This window comes from Balearica regulorum, chromosome 14, assembly GCF_011004875.1.
Source record: "Balearica regulorum gibbericeps isolate bBalReg1 chromosome 14, bBalReg1.pri, whole genome shotgun sequence".
NCBI classification, from domain to species: domain Eukaryota; kingdom Metazoa; phylum Chordata; class Aves; order Gruiformes; family Gruidae; genus Balearica; species Balearica regulorum.
Window position 1 is genome coordinate 12,921,743 of NC_046197.1, and position 19,704 is coordinate 12,941,446.

The window sequence follows — 19,704 nt, forward strand, 5'->3', positions numbered from 1 at the left end:
AGGAGACCGCGGAGCACCGCCCGGAACGGGCCTGGAGGGGCGGAGCCCCTGGCAATGAAACGGCACCTGGGGGCAAAAGGCGGCTGCAATATGATTTGCATTTTAATCCGTAAGAGAGTATACAGTCCCCTTTACATTTCTCTGAAGAAATCCAGGCAACTCGTTAACGCTGCAGAGTGGTTTTACTGTAACAGATTCCATCACCTACCATTAATCTTTGATAAGTGGTTCCTGTACGTTTAAGGCTTCCTGTTACAGCACGACAACATCAGCCAGAGGCTGCAGACCACCCTCAGAGGAAACACCTGGCAACACCGGGTCACAGTACGGAACTGCTACAGCTACAGAAATACCTACAAGCACAGGTATAGGACACAGGTCGAGCTGTATGTGCTACACTCACACACTTCTTCCACTGGGAAGCTTTATTTTCCCCTAAAGCTACAAAGTCATATATATGACTTTACGCATGAGGATACCACAGGGAGGTTCTTTCTCTGGCATTTATATTAATACAAATGAAAGGCCATGGCTGTACAGACAATCCACATCTTGGTTCCGAAGTCTGCATCAATATGTAAACAGGTGTGTTTCCTTATTACATATTATTGTAAGGATGAATCAATTAGAAAACACTGGGGAGAGTAAGACCTAATACACACCCATTTTTTATACACAATGTACATACATTCTACAATGTATCTATTTATGTGTCAGGTAGTCATAATATATATGATAAAAAACCTACATAATACTTCCCAAGCATCAATCATGGTTGTAAAAATTTTTTTTCATCTTTACTCAGCCTGCAAAATCCAAATGTTACCACCTCTGGAACAGCTGCTTTATATGTAATGTCCAAAGTCAGGCACCAGATAGTAACATATGGTGTATCAGAGTCAAGTAAATTACAAGTGTTACAAGGCAAAAAACCCCAGACAGAGAGAGAGAGGAAGTTCTTAACAGGAAATGACTGGTTCGTTCAGAATCATTATCTCACAATGCCTCATATCCTCTTCCTGGGAATTATACAGCCCATTCTACAAACTAAATATGCATTCTCTCATTGCATGTACTTAACCACTCAGTACCAGTGGAGAGTGGGAAAGGGGAAGCCCTGTGCTATTATAAATACATAGACTCATAGTTTATTCACAGAAAGAAACTGCAAAGTAGAATTTTACATCAGTACCTGTTTAGTGTTAAAAAAACCCAAACATATGCATATTGCCTCAACTGTGTAGATTTTTCATGTGGAAAGAGAGTAGGCTGCTATGTGAATTCATGGCAAACTCACTCAGTACTGACCTTCTTCAGTCAGATTTGATCCTCTTACCATTTTTATGGCCAGTCCCAACTGCTGATTATCTATCCCTTAGCAACAGCTTGCCAGCCAAATTACTGTTCTAGCACTGTTTTTGAAACCAGTATGGTTAAAAGCAGTAATAATATCCTTATAAATACCTACTATATTGTATTTCTATACTGAAATAGGTTATTTCCCTCAAATTCAGTTACACTGGGACAAGCCCTTTTACATTAGCAGAACTATTTCAGCTCTGAGAGGCTGTATGATTTAACTGTTTTAACAAAGGGTCTTTGTAAATTACTAGTTAAATTACTAGTAATTACTAGTAAAAGTCTCAGGAATGAGAAAGGCCGAGTCACAAACACAGGAGGGAAAGAAATTTTTTTATTATTATTTTTAAAAAGTATAAAAATCCTGTACATTTGACAAAAGCTTTTAAAATCAGTCACAGGAAACTGCTGGGCTACTCCATTTCCTTTCTGTAAAATAAAAGCCATCAGGCAGTTGAACAGTTTGTCACTAATCTGACTAAACACACTGGCCTTGAAATTTAATACTAAATGCCAACTGAAGTATTCTGGTCCATTTCACTTGAAACAAAAATCAAAAGAATTATTTTCTCCTCTGCTTTTAGCTGTTCAAATATGCAAGCTTTTTTTATAGTTTGGCAGTTCAGTAAAATACCTCATGGTTTAAATGCTATAGAAATGCATGAAATTTCTACACACTATTTCTACAAATATGCATGTACAAGGAAGGAGAAGTCTTAATTTATGAGGAGTTCTTAACATTCAAAATACAGCATGATTTTAGGTTTTTTGTACGGGCATATCCTTGTATGTCAGACAACATACCGGTGTCTTTTTCAGGCAACAACAGTGCTAAAACCAATTTAGTTGTTAAAGAAGGTTACAGGTTAAACTCTGCCAGTCACCATTCATACTCCTCACTTGCCAACAACCCAAGCAGAGCAAAACGTAAACTACCAGTAATACTCATCGGAGATATCAACTATCCTCAGCCAGAATTTCCGGATATTCTTCCCAGAACTGGTCCCCAATAATGTCACAGTGCAGGGGAACAACTTTAGTCCTAGTCCGGGTCACTTCAACTTCCTTTTCTTCTGCTTCCTTTGGCAGTTTTATTTTCTTAGTCCTGACTTCATTAGTCTGAAAATACAGTTCACACATTAGCAGACATATAAGACTCCAGAGGGGATTCACAAATGGACAAGAAACAAAGCTACAACAAAACCAACTATCAACCCTATAGCATACCACAGAATTTGAACACTGAATCTTTTGAAAGAGAATCTATTCTCAATTTAAAGACTGATGCATGAGCAATTGAAACTGCCGGTCATCATCACATGGCTTGAAGACTTTACCTGCAAATTCACAAGTATTCTTGAATAAAGTACAATATTTAATTTGGAGATACATAAGGCAAATGGGAAACCCTGCAAATGTCTACAATTACCAAGAAAAAATATGCATAAGGAACAAGTGGAATATATTACCAGGTGGGAGCCTCTCTCTGTTCTGATTAGTTCAATGACATAATCCTACAATGATGAACATTTCTAAGTTACCATTGAAAGGAATTCCTCATTAACAGCTGCACTCCTTACTATGCTCCTTTACAGAAGTAGAAAGCGACTAAGCATACTATGAACTGAGCTACTTTACTGAATGAAAGTTCCTAGTTTCTTTGCAGTGGAAATAGTTGGGATCTAACCCTGTGAAGGGCCTGGCACAGGCCCCAGCGATTACCATATCAAACTGACAACGGTCATTAAAATATAATTTTTTAGGAAGCAGAATACTTCCTCAATTTTCAAAGCTGGTAATGCTAAGAAATTGACTGTATGATTCATTAAACAAGGGAGATTTATCTAGCAAATACATCAGTCTTGTGAAATTCTACATTTACATTGTCATCTGCTGATACACATTTTATCTCAACGGTCATAATTTGTATCTAAGCCAGATTTCAGAGACTAGTTTTTATACTATGCTCATAGATACAGATATCTCAAAAACATCTCCAAAACAGTTAGTCATCTTACACATCATTATATGGCAAATATGGTTAGTTTTAAAATATATTTATACATAGAAATACATTTGGGATACACCTGGTGATCTTACAGTGTAGCTTGTCCGCCCTTGAGTGCCTATTTAAAACGTGAGCATGAAGCAAATGGTAATATAGGGGGTTTTTACCTTCTGCCATATTAGGACAGTTCCTTTTCTATACATCAAAGGTTCATTGTTGTAGTTGATGTTGAATTCAGAAAATAAGATTTCGTTCTTATCTCCAGCCAGAGTTCCCTGAGAGGAAATGAAAAGAAAAAGCACTCTTACAGAAAACAAACAAACTGAATCCCTAGGGTAGATGGGTGAATATTGGAAGTAAGACTGACAATTATACAGGTTTTCATCTTTCAATTACAATATTTACATCTCACAACAGAGAAATTATTTGCAACTGCCAAATCAGGATATTGAAACAGAGACGCTTTTTATTACATTTTCAAGACAAACAGAAGAAACTCAACAGACTCCAGGAGAAAACAGAAATAATCTGCTGAAGTGACTGGGAATCAGTAGTAGATGAATCCTGCCATCATACTTCATGCAAATGGATACTGGATGTTTATATGACATGATTTCTGACCTTGCTAATTGAGAAATCAAAATCCTGCTAAGAATTTGATCAAAAAAACCATCATTTGCTAATCGTATTAACATCTGTACAATTCAAGAAGTTGCTGAATCTACACCTGCAAAATTATTACAGTAAGAACAGACAAGCCAGCCAGGGCTGCTGGGTCAGCAATACACAGCTTAGCAAATCTTACGCTTTTCTTTGTAGCGAGAAAAAAACCATGACTTCAAGAGGGTCTTACCTGGAGTCTATCCTGTGCTTGCACTGGTGTCAAACCACTTCGCTGTACAAGCATCCAAAACACTGTATTATAAAGATTATTAATATGGCCTGCAGAAAAAAGAGTGAGAGAAAGAGTATTTAGCAAATGTGAGTGACAGCTTAGAAAAAAACATTATTTGCAGTCATATCCAAGCAACAGTCAAGAATAAAGGGGAATTAATATTATCAGATACAATCTTTCTGATCCATTTTTAAAGTACTGCATATTGTAAGAATGACTAGAAGACAGATTTCCGTATAATTCTGAAAAGGGAGTGCAGAGAGTGAAGGCTGTTCATGTGTAACATAAATTATCTTCATTTGAGCAACAGTGACTAGGTACTAACAAAAGCCTAGAAATTAAATCCAGCGGTCTGTTCTAGCATGGAATATACGGCAATTTTGACTGCTCCAATTTTGCTATATGGTGTGAATTTGAATGTTCACATCTCTTCAGTAAAAAAGATTACTGGAATATAAAAAATAATAAATTAATTCTATTAATAATTGTAGTATTTCCTGTGCAGAACTCACTCCCAACAAATATAGTTGTAGCTTGGAGACTCCAAATTTCAGCATCCATACAAAGGCCAAAACACTTCTAATATTATTTCTTTAAAACTACTACCCTACCTGCTGTTCTTTCAGTGATATATATACACAAATAGACTGGCAATAAGGGCATTTCTATTCAGAGAGGAAGAGAACTCAACTGCACAAATCTCCGTTTTCTAGAAACGCTTACAGTCTGCTTGTCTCCAGCTGAGGTAGTCCTTTAAATTTTGGTTACTGGGATACAACACAATTCGTCCATCAAATCCCGGTGGGTACAGAAGTTGCTGGTCCTTAAAGTAATCCTTCCAATAGAAAACGTAACTTGAGGCAAACTGGGAGACCACATGAGTCATGAACTTACTTGCAAACACAAAGCAAAAGGAAAAACAAAGAAATACATCAATATGATTACATATCTGTGATTATCTGAGGTATCAGTAGCGGTAATTCTGGTGGATAAGCAGCATGTCTTAAATAATGGCCTAACAGATCAGCAACAGCATAGATTCTTCTGAACAGGAAGTACTGAGAATCAAGTAAAAGAGCTTTGAAAAGGAAACATTTTGTAAAAAGAATGTTTGTTCTAACAATGTTTGTTTCTAACGTTTGTTTTGATAAAACTTTTTTAAAAACTCTCTATCACTGAACATATTTTCCTGAAAAATCACATGCAAAGAGTTCATGTGAAGAATGTGAACTAATTGTAGTGTATAGACCCAAACACGGCCCTTCTCCTAACCTCTGTGTGTAGATAAAGGCAAATCTAAAGAAGAATTACAGGTGTGGAGAGAGATGTTCAAAACAAGTTCACTTCAGCATTAAAGCGGCTGTTACCTTGCTCTTCTTTTAAACCATCTACTCTTCTTTTTGAAAACAAAACTATATTCATCGCTCTGTCCATAAGCAATAGCAATATCCTCCAATTCTTGCATCACTGTCTGGGCACACTTGGTCATCAGATGAAGAGCACGGTCATCATTTGGCTTTTTGAACTCATGCTGCTCAGAAAACCTTCAAAGCAAAAATGGTTGAATAAGAATCCCTTAAAAAGCTACTAAAAATGCTAATTCATTTATTGATCAAATATTGATTTCCAGTATCCTGTCAATACTGACAGAGAGTTCCCTGCAGGTACGAAAAGCAGTAACAAAAACCCTCTTTTTATATATTCTGGATAACCCATTCTTCTTCCAATCAGTATTCCACCCTAACCAGTCCTTCAAAACAACTGTTTTCCCTATGTTTCTTGGAATAAGAGAATGACAAATGCTATTTTCTGTAAAGTCCCTTTCTCCTACGGGGGCGTCTTTTGGTCCAACAAAGGCAAAATTATCAGTAAACCTGTCAAAACACGAAGGCTTTAGCAGAATGCCAGTGACCAAACCAGAGACCAAATCCCCATCAATCACCTACAATTCGAGACAACTGTGCTCTGTTTATCCAAAGAAAGGCAAATGCCACACAGACGCCGACTCCAAACACAGTCAAATATCCCCGTACACCAGTCGCTGTCCGTCCCCCAGCACACCCAAGGCACTGGTATAACCAGGAGGATCTGCAGCCCCTGCACCAGCAGCATTCACCCAGGTCGGGCAGGGAACAGCCCAGGCCAAGCGCACGGCACCGCTCAGGCTCCCTCCTCTTTCAGGCCGAGGAAACCACCCTCCGCGCCCCGCCGTACCCCGGCCCCCATCCTCCCGCTCGCTGAGGCGTCGCCATAGCGACCACACCGCTATAAGCGCCCCGGCCATTGGCTGCCCGCCCGGCCTTCACCTGTGAAAGTTGCGGCCGTCCAGCCGCACCACTATCCAGCAGTTGGGCAGACACGTGTCGTCCGCCTCAAAGTCCCGCACGTACTCGAACTTGCTCTTCGCCATGTAGAGGCGGCGGCAGCCGCGCAGGCAGCCCTTCCACCGCCCCCTTCCCGCAAAGATGGCCGATGCGGCCCGCCAGCACCCCAGCATGGCCGGAGCGGAAACGGAAGTGGCGGGCGCCCTCCGAGAGTACAGCGGCGAGCCCTTCTGGGCTACCAGGCGGACCTCTCTATGGTTCCAGCGGACACCCCGCAGGCGGGTGGGCGGACCGTGGCGAGGGGAGAACGGCCGGGGCGGAGCGCGGCGTCTCCGCCAGCCGTCTCCATGGCGACCGCATTGCGTGGCGGGGGCGGGAGGCGGGATCGCTCCGTGCCCATTGGTGCGCGGTGGCAGCGCGAGGCCGCGGCGAGCGTTGGCGTAACGACCGCGGGCGGCAAACGGCCGCGGCGGAGATGGAGCGGGGGGCGAGGGGGCGTCCGCTCCGCTCCGGGGCTCCCCCGGGCCCCCGCCGCCCCCCGCCGTCCGCCCCGCAGAGGGAGGCCAGGGGCCCCCTCAGGGTGCGGCGCATCAAAACGGAGGAGCCCGAGGAGGGCGGTCCCGCGGGCTGCCGCGGGGGCGGCAGGGAGGCAGGGGACGAGCTCGGGTGCTCCCCAGCCCCGTGGGGCGGTAAGGAGGAGACCCGCGGCGCCATCAAGAGAGAAAGGGACCCCGAAAGGGGCAGCGCAGAAAGTCCGATCGAGGTGAAGGTGCTGGAGAAGAGGGGAAATGGGAAGGAGCCCTGGAGAGGAGCTGCTGTCAAAGTGGAGCTGCCCGACATGGCCCTCGAGGCCTGCAGGGTGAAGGTGGAACAGGAGGATGCCCCGGCCGGGTCCCAGTGTGGGCCCGCTCACGCCAGTGCCAATGACGGCAAGGCGCAGCCGAGTGAGGGGCTTGGGATCCTCCCTGAAGATCTGAAGATCCCAGTTGTGTTTCATCCCTTACCTCCTGGGACCCGCATACAGATCCAGGGCCCTCTGCCGCCAGAGCTCATCCACGTCACCAAAGTGCCCGTGAAACAAGTACCGCTCAAAATGCAGTCTTTACTGGTGCCTTCAGTAAAGATTGAAACTAAAAATGTTCCCCTCACAGTACTGCCCTCCGATTCAGGTACTGCGTTTAGAGAGCTTGCAAGGGCTCAGTTAGTGTCACACAGCTGACAGGTTATCAGATAGGAGAAAGGTCGCGTTAGAGAACCATCCCTCTGCATAGACTGGAGTTTGTACAACTCTCTTCTTCAGTGTAAGACATAAACACTCAGGAGCACAGAGCTCTCTAGTGATTTGTTAAAATCAGTGCGGTTTTGTCCACTTGCTCCCTGACTACGTTAAACCCCTTATAACAGCGTTCAGAATTGCATTGGGGTGTGATTGCAAGTTTAAGACCAGGAATCTGCTTGATTTTTAAAACTATGAAGAACTCATATACCTCTCTGAGGAAAATTTGGACATGTTAAATGAGGAAGCATCTAAATTAGAAGCTTATATTTTTTGAAAGATATCTAGGCTTTCAAAATTAGTGACTTAAGGTCTTAAATACTAGAAAACTTTTGCCCTTTATTGATAATGTGAAAGAGTTAATTTCTAAGCCTTTTCCAGAGAGGAAATTGCTTGCTTAGGGATCAGTTGTGAGGGATCTGGAGGTGCACCATGTCACCAGCTCAATTTAAGTGCAGTCTGTGTTTACAAGAGCCAAAGCTGGGTGTCATCTAACAGTCTTTTGGTAACATTGGTTGCTCTGGCAAAATGAGTGTCCAAATCTGAGAAAAGAGTGAGAGAGGAGAAAAAACAACCCCCAACCAGAAACCCAGAACAGCAACAACCTCAGCTGAGAAGCCAGGGACCGCAGAGGTGTGGGACCTAACTGCTGTACCATCATTGGATCTGGTCCCTGCATCGTTAGGGCTTTGGATACAGTGTTCTGGTGGTGATGACAAAATTGCAGTGATATGGTCTATGCTACACAATACTTAGTCTATAAATTCGTAAGAACATAGTCTAGCCAAATGAAATCCAAACCAGTGTGTTAGCAGTCCCATAGGATTTTTTTTCTTTAAATAATATGTAACAAAAGCCAGGTAGATGATTACTTGTGCAGTGATTCAATGAAGGTTAGTGAAGGATACTCCCTTAGCCTTAGTTATTTTTCTAGGAACTGCTCTCCAAAGGTGCATCGAGTTTCATGTCTTCCAAAGCTCTAGTGATTCTTTTGACTGTTGCCAAATACCCTCTTGATGTACTATTGCATGTAACCTGCATTGCATATATTGCCTGGAACATGATCATCTTTCCTCCTTTTGTTGCATAGGTATGCCAGATACTCCATTTAGCAAGGACAAAAGTGGCCACGTAAAGCGTCCGATGAACGCATTTATGGTGTGGGCTAGGATTCACCGGCCTGCCTTAGCAAAAGCTAACCCAGCTGCCAATAACGCAGAGATCAGTGTTCAGCTTGGGCTGGAGTGGAGCAAACTGACTGAAGAGCAGAAGCAGCCCTATTATGATGAAGCTCAGAAAATAAAACAAAGGCACAGCGAGGAATTTCCTGGTAAACATGTATTTATTTACCTGAATGCTTTAGAAGTGCAAGATTTTTTGAAAAATGGATCTCTTTCATTAGAGCAAGTAATAGAGTGAGAAAACAATTACAAAAATGTCAAGCAGGCAGTCCTTCTGTCAGCTTTCTAGTGCCTGAAAGCATATTAATTATTTAAAGCATCCAAAATGATGTTTCATCCTTCATAGCCTCTAATGTTTCTTATGGTCCTAGACAACCACAGCTAAGGCAGCTCTTCTGAAAGCTTTAGTAGTCCAATGGCCAGATACAGGTTTATTGTGAACGTGGCATGCTGCATCATTTTATGTGCTCCAGAAAGACCTGCCCAGGTGGCCTGTGGTGACACATGCATCCGTTCCTTAAAAGCAGGAAAGGGAAATGCCACCAGAAGCACAAACAGCATTGTGTTCTGTGGGATTCTTCAACGTGTAGACTTGGGATTCACAAATAACAGCGTGGAAGATGTTGTTTCTCAGCCTCTTATCAAAAGGGTTAAAAATGTGTGCCCTTAACAAATTCATTTCCCCGTAACACATTTCTGTTCAATAAAACAGAGCATAAGCACTTTGAGCACTCTTTTTAAAAGCTGTTGAGATACCAGGTGTCATGATCCTGCTAGTTCATGGTTGTGGCGAATCCTGGTAGGCAAGATCTGACAAATCTGTCATAAACAAGCGAAAGACAAGAGCGGCACCCTCCCTCTCTCCTTGCACCCTTCAAAAAAACAAAAAAAAAAGGAGTCTCTTTAAAGTAGCATTAAGAGTTGGCCTGTGTGAGAAACAAAGCTGCACAGTGTAAATTCATAATATGTTTATATGTGTTAGCATTTGGTTTATGTTGTAAGTCAAGGTAAATGTACTCCTCCACAATCTATACAAGATTCCTAGTGTGTCATATTTTCCATCGTCTCCACCAACCTGCAGGTATATGTGAGACTTAAGGGATTAAGGAAACCATCAGGAAAGGTCCACATTTTGTGTAAAGTCATGTTTTTCTTCCACACTGCAAGCCCATGGTACAGTGTCATGTTCTTAACACGCTTTCCTCAGCTCTGCCATGTCACTCCCCACTGTTCCGTATTTCTTTGTCTCCCAAACAGTTATGATTTAGTACTATAAAAACAATGTCCACTTCTGATAAAATGTCCCATTTGGTAGCTCACTGAAACAGATGGAGTTTGGCTATTGACTATATGAGCGGTTTTTGGACTAATTTTTTAAAGATACTTCAGAATTACAGATATCATAGCTTTACAAAAGAATGAGGCCATCTCAAAAACTGGATGTCTTCATTTTTTTCATCTCTGACAGGTTGGGTTTATCAACCACGACCAGGCAAAAGGAAGCGTTTTCCACTGCCTGCCTCTGCTGTATTTTCCAGCGCTTCTCAGAGTATCATCGCTACAAGTCCAGCTGGCATTTGTCCCTTCCAGTCACCTGCTTACTCTGTTGTCATCCCCAGTGTTAAGAACAGTATTGGACTTCCAGTCTGTGAGTTTTCAGTAGCGAATGATTTTAAGAATTTGGAATTTACCTATTGTAGTAAAAGTTATACATACAGTAGTGTAGATATAGTTAAAACAATTGCTCTTTCTTGACACCATTGTTTCTGCCAGTCCTCCTCTGCACTGCTCCTCTGCCTTCTACTCTCTACCTACTGTTTCCTCAGCCTCTTAAATTCTTCTGGCTTCTTCATTGCCCACAGATCCCTGCTATTGTCTTTGTAGCTCCTGGTTCCCTCCTCCTACCTCTTGGTCTTTTTGGATCTCTATTACTCAGCACATGCTTCCTGTTGAGCTGCAGGTGTTTCTGTTTCTTTTTCTTGTTCTGTCTCCACCTCACCCATGTCTTACCTCACCAGATCTAACTGCACTAGCGCTCTACCCCGCTCTACTAAGCCTGAAAAAGCTCATTAGCTTAGTCCATGGCACTTCCACTCTGATGTTAGTGTCCCTTGGGAGTGAGGGCACCATTGCTGAGCAAATGCTCAGCAACTTAGACTGCTTGCAGGAGACAGCAGACAGAATTGTCAACAAGGACATCAGAAAGGAAGTTAGTAGGGTGTTGGTAAGGTGTGTGCTGCAATGTTAAAGCAGTCACTACATCTGAAAAAGAAATTTTTCATTTGCACATTTTCCATGAAGAGTTACTTAGGTACCTATGCACACCTGGAATAGTTCTATATGTAGTTGTTTAAACTTGCACATGCCCAGAGTTTGAGCATACATAGCTCAGCTTTTATACAAACAAAAATATAGTTACAGAAGGAATGCATTAAAAAGTTGCACCTAACCTGGAAGGATCCTCCTTTTTATAAGAAATCAATGTAAGCAGTGAAATAGGTTGTAGCATGAGAGCCCACAGGCAATGGTAGGAGTTGACTTGCATGTTTTGTATTGAAAGAGCTCTGTTAGTGCATGGATAGTGGATTTCAACAACAAATAGCTTAGGTCCAGGCAATGGCATTTTTCTCTTTAAGCATACTGACAAGGGCTACTCGCTTTCTAATGAGGCAAGAAAATGAAATGCCTGTTTATGCCATGTGGTAATATTCAGAGATGTAAAAGAGAGCATTCAGCTTTGTTCTGGTGAAGTTCTGAGTTAGTGGTGTGATCCTTTCTGAAATCCTTCTGTAAATTGACTGAATGAAGTATTTTTTGTTTTCTTACCCTAGTATATTTTATGTTATGTTGTCCTCAGATGCTACTGTGTTTTATTCCAGAGTTTACTATCTTATTGTGGCTGAAATGATTGTTAAATACAAACTGTAAAAATCTAGATACATTTAAGTCCTGTTGACTCAGAATTTAGGCTCTTAGACTAGGTAGCGGGGTTTGAAAATACTTATGCAATGTGTTTTGAAATCTTTCTGTATAAAGGCAGCCCTGTTGACATGACATGGGATTTGCAAGTGTACATTCAAGTGTATGTTCTGCAACATGTTTCCGAGTGAAATTGGCTAGTGGGTATGTTAATTGGTGAAACAAATAAGAAAACGTATTAGAGAGCAGGGTGTTTTAACTGTTGTTTCTGCTCTTCACTGCTGCTTTGGCACCACATAGATTTGTCAATATTTGGCTTGCTCCAACTCAGCTAGTAGACTTGGGAGGTCTTCTGAGCTTCAAGTGCTAAATGCACGCTCCAACCCCATTCTGTGGCCATACAAGGACAAGACAGAGCCCTCGCCAGCCTCACAGCCTCCACACTCATAAGCCACTTCCTTTGTCTTTCACCCTTTGGTTTCTGTAGAAGGAAACTTGAATGCGTGGGCTCCAAACCCATCTGTCAGAATACACGTAGGCCAGGCAGTGTATGACTGTGAGCTGCAAGGATGTAATGCTAGGAAATGTTTTGAGGGAAATGGTTCTGGCTCTCCTCTGGTATGCTATGCTGCTGTTTATGAAATCTCTTCCTCTATTCATGTCTGATAAATAACTGTTCTGTTTCCTAAAGGTGAAGCTCCTTCTACCATCCGTCTGCCGGCTTCTTCCATTCAACATGCGGGTCCAATTACGCTTTTCCAGACTACTACTGCAAGCACCACATCAATGGCTGTTCCATCTTCAACCCTGCCCCTGTGCCCTATAATTTCACCACAGCACTTTGCTGAACCTGCTCAAACAGAAGCTCTTGATGTATCATCTGGGCTCAATTGCTCCCTGAAGAGATCTACACCAGTTTTCATTGAGAGCTTCAGCAGAAACCCAAGTAGCATAACCAATGCTAATGGCAGATTTTCTGTCTCTAATAGTGAGCCCCCAAAGGAGTACCCAGGGGTTTCTGTTTTTCCCAGAGGTGTACCTCTTCCCCAAGCTACCCCTTTTCTTCACTCACATCTCTATGAGTCTCTTCCCGTTGGCCAGCCAGCCAGTCTGTTTGGAGTACCTCCTCGGTTTTCATTTCACCACCCTTACTTTGTTCCTGGATCTCACTATTTCCCCTCAAGGTAATGAAACCCTTCATTTCAATACCAGTAAGAAAAAATGCTGAAGGTCAGAGGGTCTTTTGACTTACAGAAAGCAGATGGAGCATTCAGAAGGAAAGCTACTCTTACCTTCCTGGAGCTCTTGTGTGGTGGGACCTGCTGGCCTGAGGCTGCTCGTAATATATGCCCAGTTATTGAAGGCTCCATAGTACTATTGCAGTAATTGGCACTTCCAAGCCCACCGTAAATAGAAGTATCATCTCTACACTTTATGCATCTAAGTGCAATTGATTTCTACAGAAAAGCATTAGGTAGAGATAGTGCAAATATATTTTGAAAATGATCAGATAGAATTACAGTAGGTGTGTGAGATGTCTCCTGGGTACTATGATTGCAGCTGTCATAACTACCAATATTTCTGAAATCCAGCCTGGTGGGAAATGTCTTCAGAATTCTTATGTAAGTAGTAATTCCTAGTTTTTCTCTCACAGTCTCTGAGTAGTCAGTCAGAGAAGATCACCCAATCAAAGAATTTACAGGCTAACACATGTAGTATCCTGTGGGTATTTCCTAAGCTAAACATGCACAGAAAGGACCAGTGCCCTCCCAGCAGCAGGCGTGCTGCTCAAACGCAAGAAGTCCGATAGCCTACTGACGTGCTCTCATTTCAAAAACCCATGGCCATGCTTATTCTTTGTAAGGCATTTTTCTTTCAGGACCATGCAAAATCAAGCATAACAAATTATTATGACTATTAGGCTTTAATTCTTCCAGTTTATACACTGCTCGTTCCAACTAATGGCACCAACCAGTAAGTTCCTATGGCAATAAGACTACCTGGTCATAAATTAGGGCTGATGATGACCCATCAAACTCAAAAGAACTTAATGAGTTGATAAGTGCAATACATGATATTTCTATTTTTTAGGTCCTTTAAAGAAACACAGAGCACATGTTCCCAAAATTGCTAAAGATGGATTTTGCTTGGCCCTTGGTCTCTGAAATTAGGCAGTTTTGTGAGGCCTCTGAGAGAGTGGAGTGTCCTTGTACCATAAAAGACTGTTCTGAGTTCCCACATTAATGGACTTCTGAAGGTTGCCAGCTTTGCTAATGCCAGGATCTTTATATACAATGATTTATAAGTTCAGTTCCTATAAACTCATTTCTTGAATATAAGAATCATAATTTCTGAGTAGCATTGACAGCGCAAATGTATGTATGCAGATTTATGCACTACAAATTTAAAGGTTAGATTGGAAAGATCTATTGAATTTCAAGTCTCCTTGAAACCTCAGTAGACATTGTATCAGTATCTTTATAATGTCTGCACCATAGAGCTCTATTACTTCTTCACATACTTTGTTTTCTTAATGTAGTGAAGTTCTGTAGCACTATGTAAATTACAATAGGTGTGTCATTCTGCATCAGGTTCTGAGACCGAAGGAATACAGTTACATTTGACAAACTAACTTCCTCCAATCTACTATGTGGTTGCTTTTTAAAAATTTATCATTGTATACTCTTTAAATACTGACAACCACATATTTGGCACAAGGATTCTCTCACAGTCCTCCTTTTTAGTAACAATGTAACGACACCAGAGTAGACTCAAAGAATAAATAAGAGTGTTTTACCCCAGCTCTGTCACAATTTTTGGCATACAGAAATAACACAAACTGACTTTTAATGCTTTGTTTTAGTATTCCGAGTACGTCGGTTAACATACTGCAGGTGTATCAGATGCTGGTTTATCCATATTATTTCACTGATAAATACAATGTGGTTAGTGTTTGTTTTCAGAGCAACATCATGCACGTATCAAGCATGAAGAGGTGCATATGGAATCTACACACAGCTCTTGTTATGGCCACAGTGTTTAAATTAGTTTTAAAGTACATGTGTTTTGAACATTTCAACAGCATAAGCTGACTAGCATAGAACATCAGTGTCATTCTGTTTTTCTTAGCTGAATGGAACTCCAGGCAATCTGCATTTCTGAAAGCCAACTTTCAATCTCTTTCGTTGCAGCACATGCCCATTCAGCCGACCTCCATTTGGCTGTGGGAATTTCTCCAGCTCAGTGCCTGAATGCGTTAGCTTTTATGAAGAAAGGTACCAAAGACAGGAGGTGATGTTTTCAGCTCTGGACAGAGACTATACTTTCAAGGAATACCCAGAAGAAAGTATACGTGAGGACCACCGCAGCTATGAGAACCTTGAAGTAGTGTCCTGTCAAAGCAGTTGCAACGAGGAGCGGTATTTAAGCCCCCTACCACAGCTGGATGTTGGAGCATTGGAGGAGGTTTTGTCAGCCACCACATCTACTCCCTCCAGCATCCACCTAGTCAATGTAACTGACAGTGACGAGGAAGAAGTAAAGTTGTTGCAAGAATTGTAGTTTTTAAAACAAACTATAATGCAGAGAAATTTTATAGAATGGGAAATAAATTATTTCCTCAACATTGTCTTTTCAGGCGGTGCGTTCAATAGAAAACCCATGTAGCTTGAGTGAGCTGTACAGGTCGTTTTGAAGAGTCTGATGATCTGTTTGTATTTGGAGAGATCACATACAGATCTGGGGAGGTCAATGGCTCAGGCAAGCACTTACACAGGAATTCAGCTCTAAGCATGTGATAATGTGCTTTCCTGAGGAGAGGTGTGTTTAAGCACATCCTTTTAATGCCCAAATAGGCATTTTGATGGTATTTGCCATAATTTTGTAGGTATTACTTTAGGAGTTTTAGCACATGAAATAATTCTGGTTTATGACCGTAATGTAATTCTTGCTGCAGTAAAATACTATAAGGCCTGGAAAGTGACATCAAGAATGATTCTGGAATGCCTGATATTTTTCCTTTGATGAGCCAGTTTGAAGTTTAATTTGGTTAATTTTTAACTGTAGTCTGTATTTGTGGTACAACCGCTATATAATGCACTGAAAATTTAGATCAGTTTCAGTAATATCTTGGTCTGCAACCTGTTCCATTAATAAAAATGGGATCATCCAGAAGGTGTGGTGAGGCATGGTAACACCCAGAGAGAGGAAAATAGATGGGATCTGGCCTTGTGACTTACAATAGCAGGCTGTGACTTGATCCCTGAGTGTAGCTAGTACTGTAAAGAATTCTCCAGAGAATGCCAAATTCTCTGAAGAATATCAAAGGCATTTAATAGAGCATCTGTGCTGAACTCAGAGTAATGAAATTCGATTTTTTTTGCCAAAATTTGTAATTAATGTTACTAACTTTTTTTTTTTTCTCCCCTGTTTTGTGGAGTAGAGGGTCATTTTCTTCTGGGAATCCTGTTATTTTGCTGTTGTTGTATTTGAATAAACTCGCCTGAACAATATATCCCTAGTGCTTCATTTTGGAAGAAGACATTGAACTGAGTGGGGACAGGTAAATCATAATTCATGTAATTCACAGACTTACCATGCAGCTAAGCTGCACATGCCTAGAATGAAGTCACTTTTTCAGACAATTTGGGCTACTAATACGTGTGTATATATGTGTGTGGTATTTATAATTATGTAAATCCAGCTACCACAGAAATATGAGAAGAGCTAAAAGCCATGGATGGAGAAGTCCATCCTGCCAGAGGCTGCTAAGGAATGATTCAGAGCAAGCTAGGTTGACCATCTCATATAGGACATCCTGTACTTTGTGGGTTATCACACTGCATCTGTTGGACACTGAGCGTCCTGTTGAACCTGAAGCTTAGGCCTCTATATCCACTGAGGCTGCATTATTGATAAAGACAGGCACAAATGAAATTTCCATATGCCTCAAAAGCTTATCCTAAATCATTGTAGAGTAGATACCCTCTGGGTTCTTTGCATTTTAAGTTTTCAACCTAATGTCAAGAATTTCACGCTTTTCTGCTTCTGGAAATGAATCATAACTCCATTTTCCAAGTACAAGATCAAAACCTCTCATTTGAGAGCTACTGCATTTTGTCATTAAAGAACACAAAAGCACGAGTAAATCCCGTCCACCCTACACATTGCAACTGTGTCGTAAATAGCCCCCTGCTCCCGCTGCATCTGCAATGCAGATGAATCATTAAGAGGAAAGTCTTATATATAGTAGAAAATGCCTGTTTCTAAATTATCTTCTCACTGAAAGCTGATCTGGCCTGCAGGAATGCATGTGGGCAAATGTACTAATTCCTACACAAGTCTGTTTCGGGGTATAAAACAGCTGTTTGTGGGATTATTCTCTAGATTGAACTTTCCTCTTCTCCCATTTTTCTTTTTATACACTATGAAGTAGGATATAAGTCATATTTCAATGTACCAGAATCTAGAATGGTTGCCTGCGATGAAAAAATACCAATTTACTTCCTCCTACATGGGGGTGTCCAGCAATGTTTGAAGGGAGGTGCCTCAGAGCTGCTCAGCTGTACCCTGTGCTTGTTGTGAACCTGGTGCCGATAGCTCAGAGCGAGCGTCAGTGGGATGAGGGATTTGGCATTTGCTGCGCAGCATCTGTCTGCTAATGGGACCTTTGCAGTTCCTGTAGGAAAATGCAGTGTTGTACCTCAGTAGATATCTGTTCTGTTTAATACCATGAAGGCTAGAAGAAAAGACTGAGGTTTAACACATCCGGGATATATTAATGGGAAACAAAATGTAGGGCCGATCCCTCCTTCCCTTCCAGCTAGAGCTGAAGTTCTGAATCAGTCATATGGGATCTGTGTCTGCAGGTCTACGGCATTGGACCTAGCCCTCAGCTGAGCTCTCTTGAAGACTGTTGTGTCTTCATTACTTCACAGAGATGAAAATTGTACAAACAACCCACCCAAATCTGGCTTCCTCTGAATTATCCCTTAGCACACTCTGGCAGCCCTGTATGGGGGAATTCTCTTGTGATAGAAGAGGTTTCTAGCTCCTGTTTCTAGGTAATTTTCAGTCCACCTTCAAACTTATCTCCTAAATGCAGATTCACGAAGTGCCAAGTATCTGTGCTATTATTTCTCCCCTTGAAATGTGTGAAGTGGGTTGTAGGCAGGGCCAGTCCCATGCCAACTGCCTGTCCTCCTCGTGCCAGGGCAGAGAGACATACTCTACTCTCTTATAAGATAATTCTGTTCTTCTTTCTCTGCTGTCTGCCTTAATCTAAACCAAAAATCACCTTGCATGCTTCTCAGCTTGAAACACAAATCAGATGCAGTCTTTCCAAAGTTTGTTTTCCTCCTGCTGCTGAAAGAGTCTAAAGACATTAGACTCCTGCTGCAGCTCTGCCTGTGGCTATCCATCTGGAGAGACAACTTTCTTCTCCAAAGTTACTGGACAGTTTTATGGATTGGATGTTATTAAAAGCCCTTGTGCCGTTATACTTGTTCCTCTTCTCTTACAAGAATAAACTACTTTAGTATGATCACTGTTGTGTTGGAGAAGATTGCAGGCAGCATGGGGAGGACTGCAGTGCTTTACATGTACAAATACAGTTAAAAAGATGCAACATGTCTGCATATACAGTCCTCTACCATTAAGCTCACTTGGCTGTAGGAATGAAGCAAAAGTAGCAGCAGCGACCCACCCTTTAAAACAGGCATAGGGAGTGCTTTGATATTATTTCGCTAACAGCACACTGGGACAAGCCCCGGCCTAGTGCTTGATCATCTTACAGCACTTCTCGCTCTTTGGCAGGACAGCTGCTCTAGGGCTCTTCCAAGTATTCCCACTGTCCTACATGGGTGGTGGGAACCCAAAGTTATACAGAAGATTCTGAGTCAGCCGAAGCTGTTCTCAACTGTTCAGACACAGAATAATGAATTTTGCTGTTAAATCACCAGTTCTCTTCACAGATTCACAGCCTTCCCCCTTTGATCATTTCAAGTGATCTGAAAGAGAAAAATGTTGGGAAAAATGGAAGATTTCACATTCCCCTCAAGTCAGCCAAAGACATAAAATTTCTTTCATCAGTGTGAGTGTCTGTAATGCAGAGGTTAGGCAGGACAAAAAGTCTTCTACCTTCTCCTTCTAAGACTTTGATTCTTGCTAACGTTTTCTCCAGTGTCAGCAGGAGGCTTTTCAGAGCAGTTCGTTCAACAACCTTTCCCATTTCTGAAGAGAGAGTTCCGATGAAATATTACTGAGCTTTTAGTCTGATACATATCCAAGACATTCTCCGCATAAATCTGTTTCTTGAACAGGCATTCTCCTCTATAGATCTATCTTTCTATTTCCTTCTAGGTGGCTAACTCTTAATTTACTATGAACATAAAGGGAGAATCATCTTTTCCTTTCCAACTAACAACAATAGCATTAAACCATCTTGCAAACTGTCAAGTAAGTGCAGAAACCCCTCTGCAAAAGCGTTCGCATCAGCTTTGCCCTGGGGAAACTGAAACACCTATTTTTCAAACCTACTGAAGGACCACATGCACCGACCCTTGCTCTGGGTGCTGCATGGAGCCTGCTGCTAATAGGTATGTCCATCCCTTGATCACAGGGCATGCAATAGATAAGGGAACAGAGCACAGACTTCCAGATTCCCAGCTGATACTTTTAATCAGGTAGTTGGGATCCTGGAGGAAATGAGTCTGAGTCTGTGTAATTCCTAGATAACCGAAAGC

General features: G+C 41.8%; 2 protein-coding genes across 3 annotated transcripts; one reads left to right on the forward strand and one right to left on the reverse strand.

Moving 5' to 3' along the window:
- Positions 1-640: 640 nt before the first annotated feature.
- Positions 641-6,787, reverse strand: THG1L (tRNA-histidine guanylyltransferase 1 like). Of its 2 annotated transcripts, none has more exons than XM_075766915.1 (6): positions 6,569-6,787; positions 5,630-5,806; positions 4,986-5,155; positions 4,221-4,309; positions 3,535-3,642; positions 641-2,478 (listed from the first exon to the last, which is right to left on the reverse strand). In XM_075766915.1, the coding sequence occupies exons 1-6, from the start codon at positions 6,757-6,759 to the stop codon at positions 2,317-2,319; spliced, it is 897 nt and encodes a 298-aa protein (XP_075623030.1). In that variant the 5' UTR covers positions 6,760-6,787; the 3' UTR covers positions 641-2,316. The 2 variants fall into 2 exon arrangements, with proteins under 2 accessions (XP_075623030.1, XP_075623029.1); XM_075766914.1 differs by having other exon boundaries at positions 1,680-2,478; positions 4,986-5,151; positions 6,569-6,754.
- A 215-nt stretch (positions 6,788-7,002) lies between these two features.
- SOX30 (SRY-box transcription factor 30) lies at positions 7,003-16,372 on the forward strand. The gene is made up of 5 exons (XM_010303107.2): positions 7,003-7,755; positions 8,953-9,192; positions 10,512-10,691; positions 12,654-13,146; positions 15,154-16,372. Exons 1-5 carry the CDS (start codon positions 7,062-7,064, stop codon positions 15,521-15,523), a joined length of 1,977 nt encoding a protein of 658 aa, XP_010301409.2. The 5' UTR covers positions 7,003-7,061; the 3' UTR covers positions 15,524-16,372.
- The last annotated feature ends 3,332 nt before the right edge of the window (positions 16,373-19,704 follow it).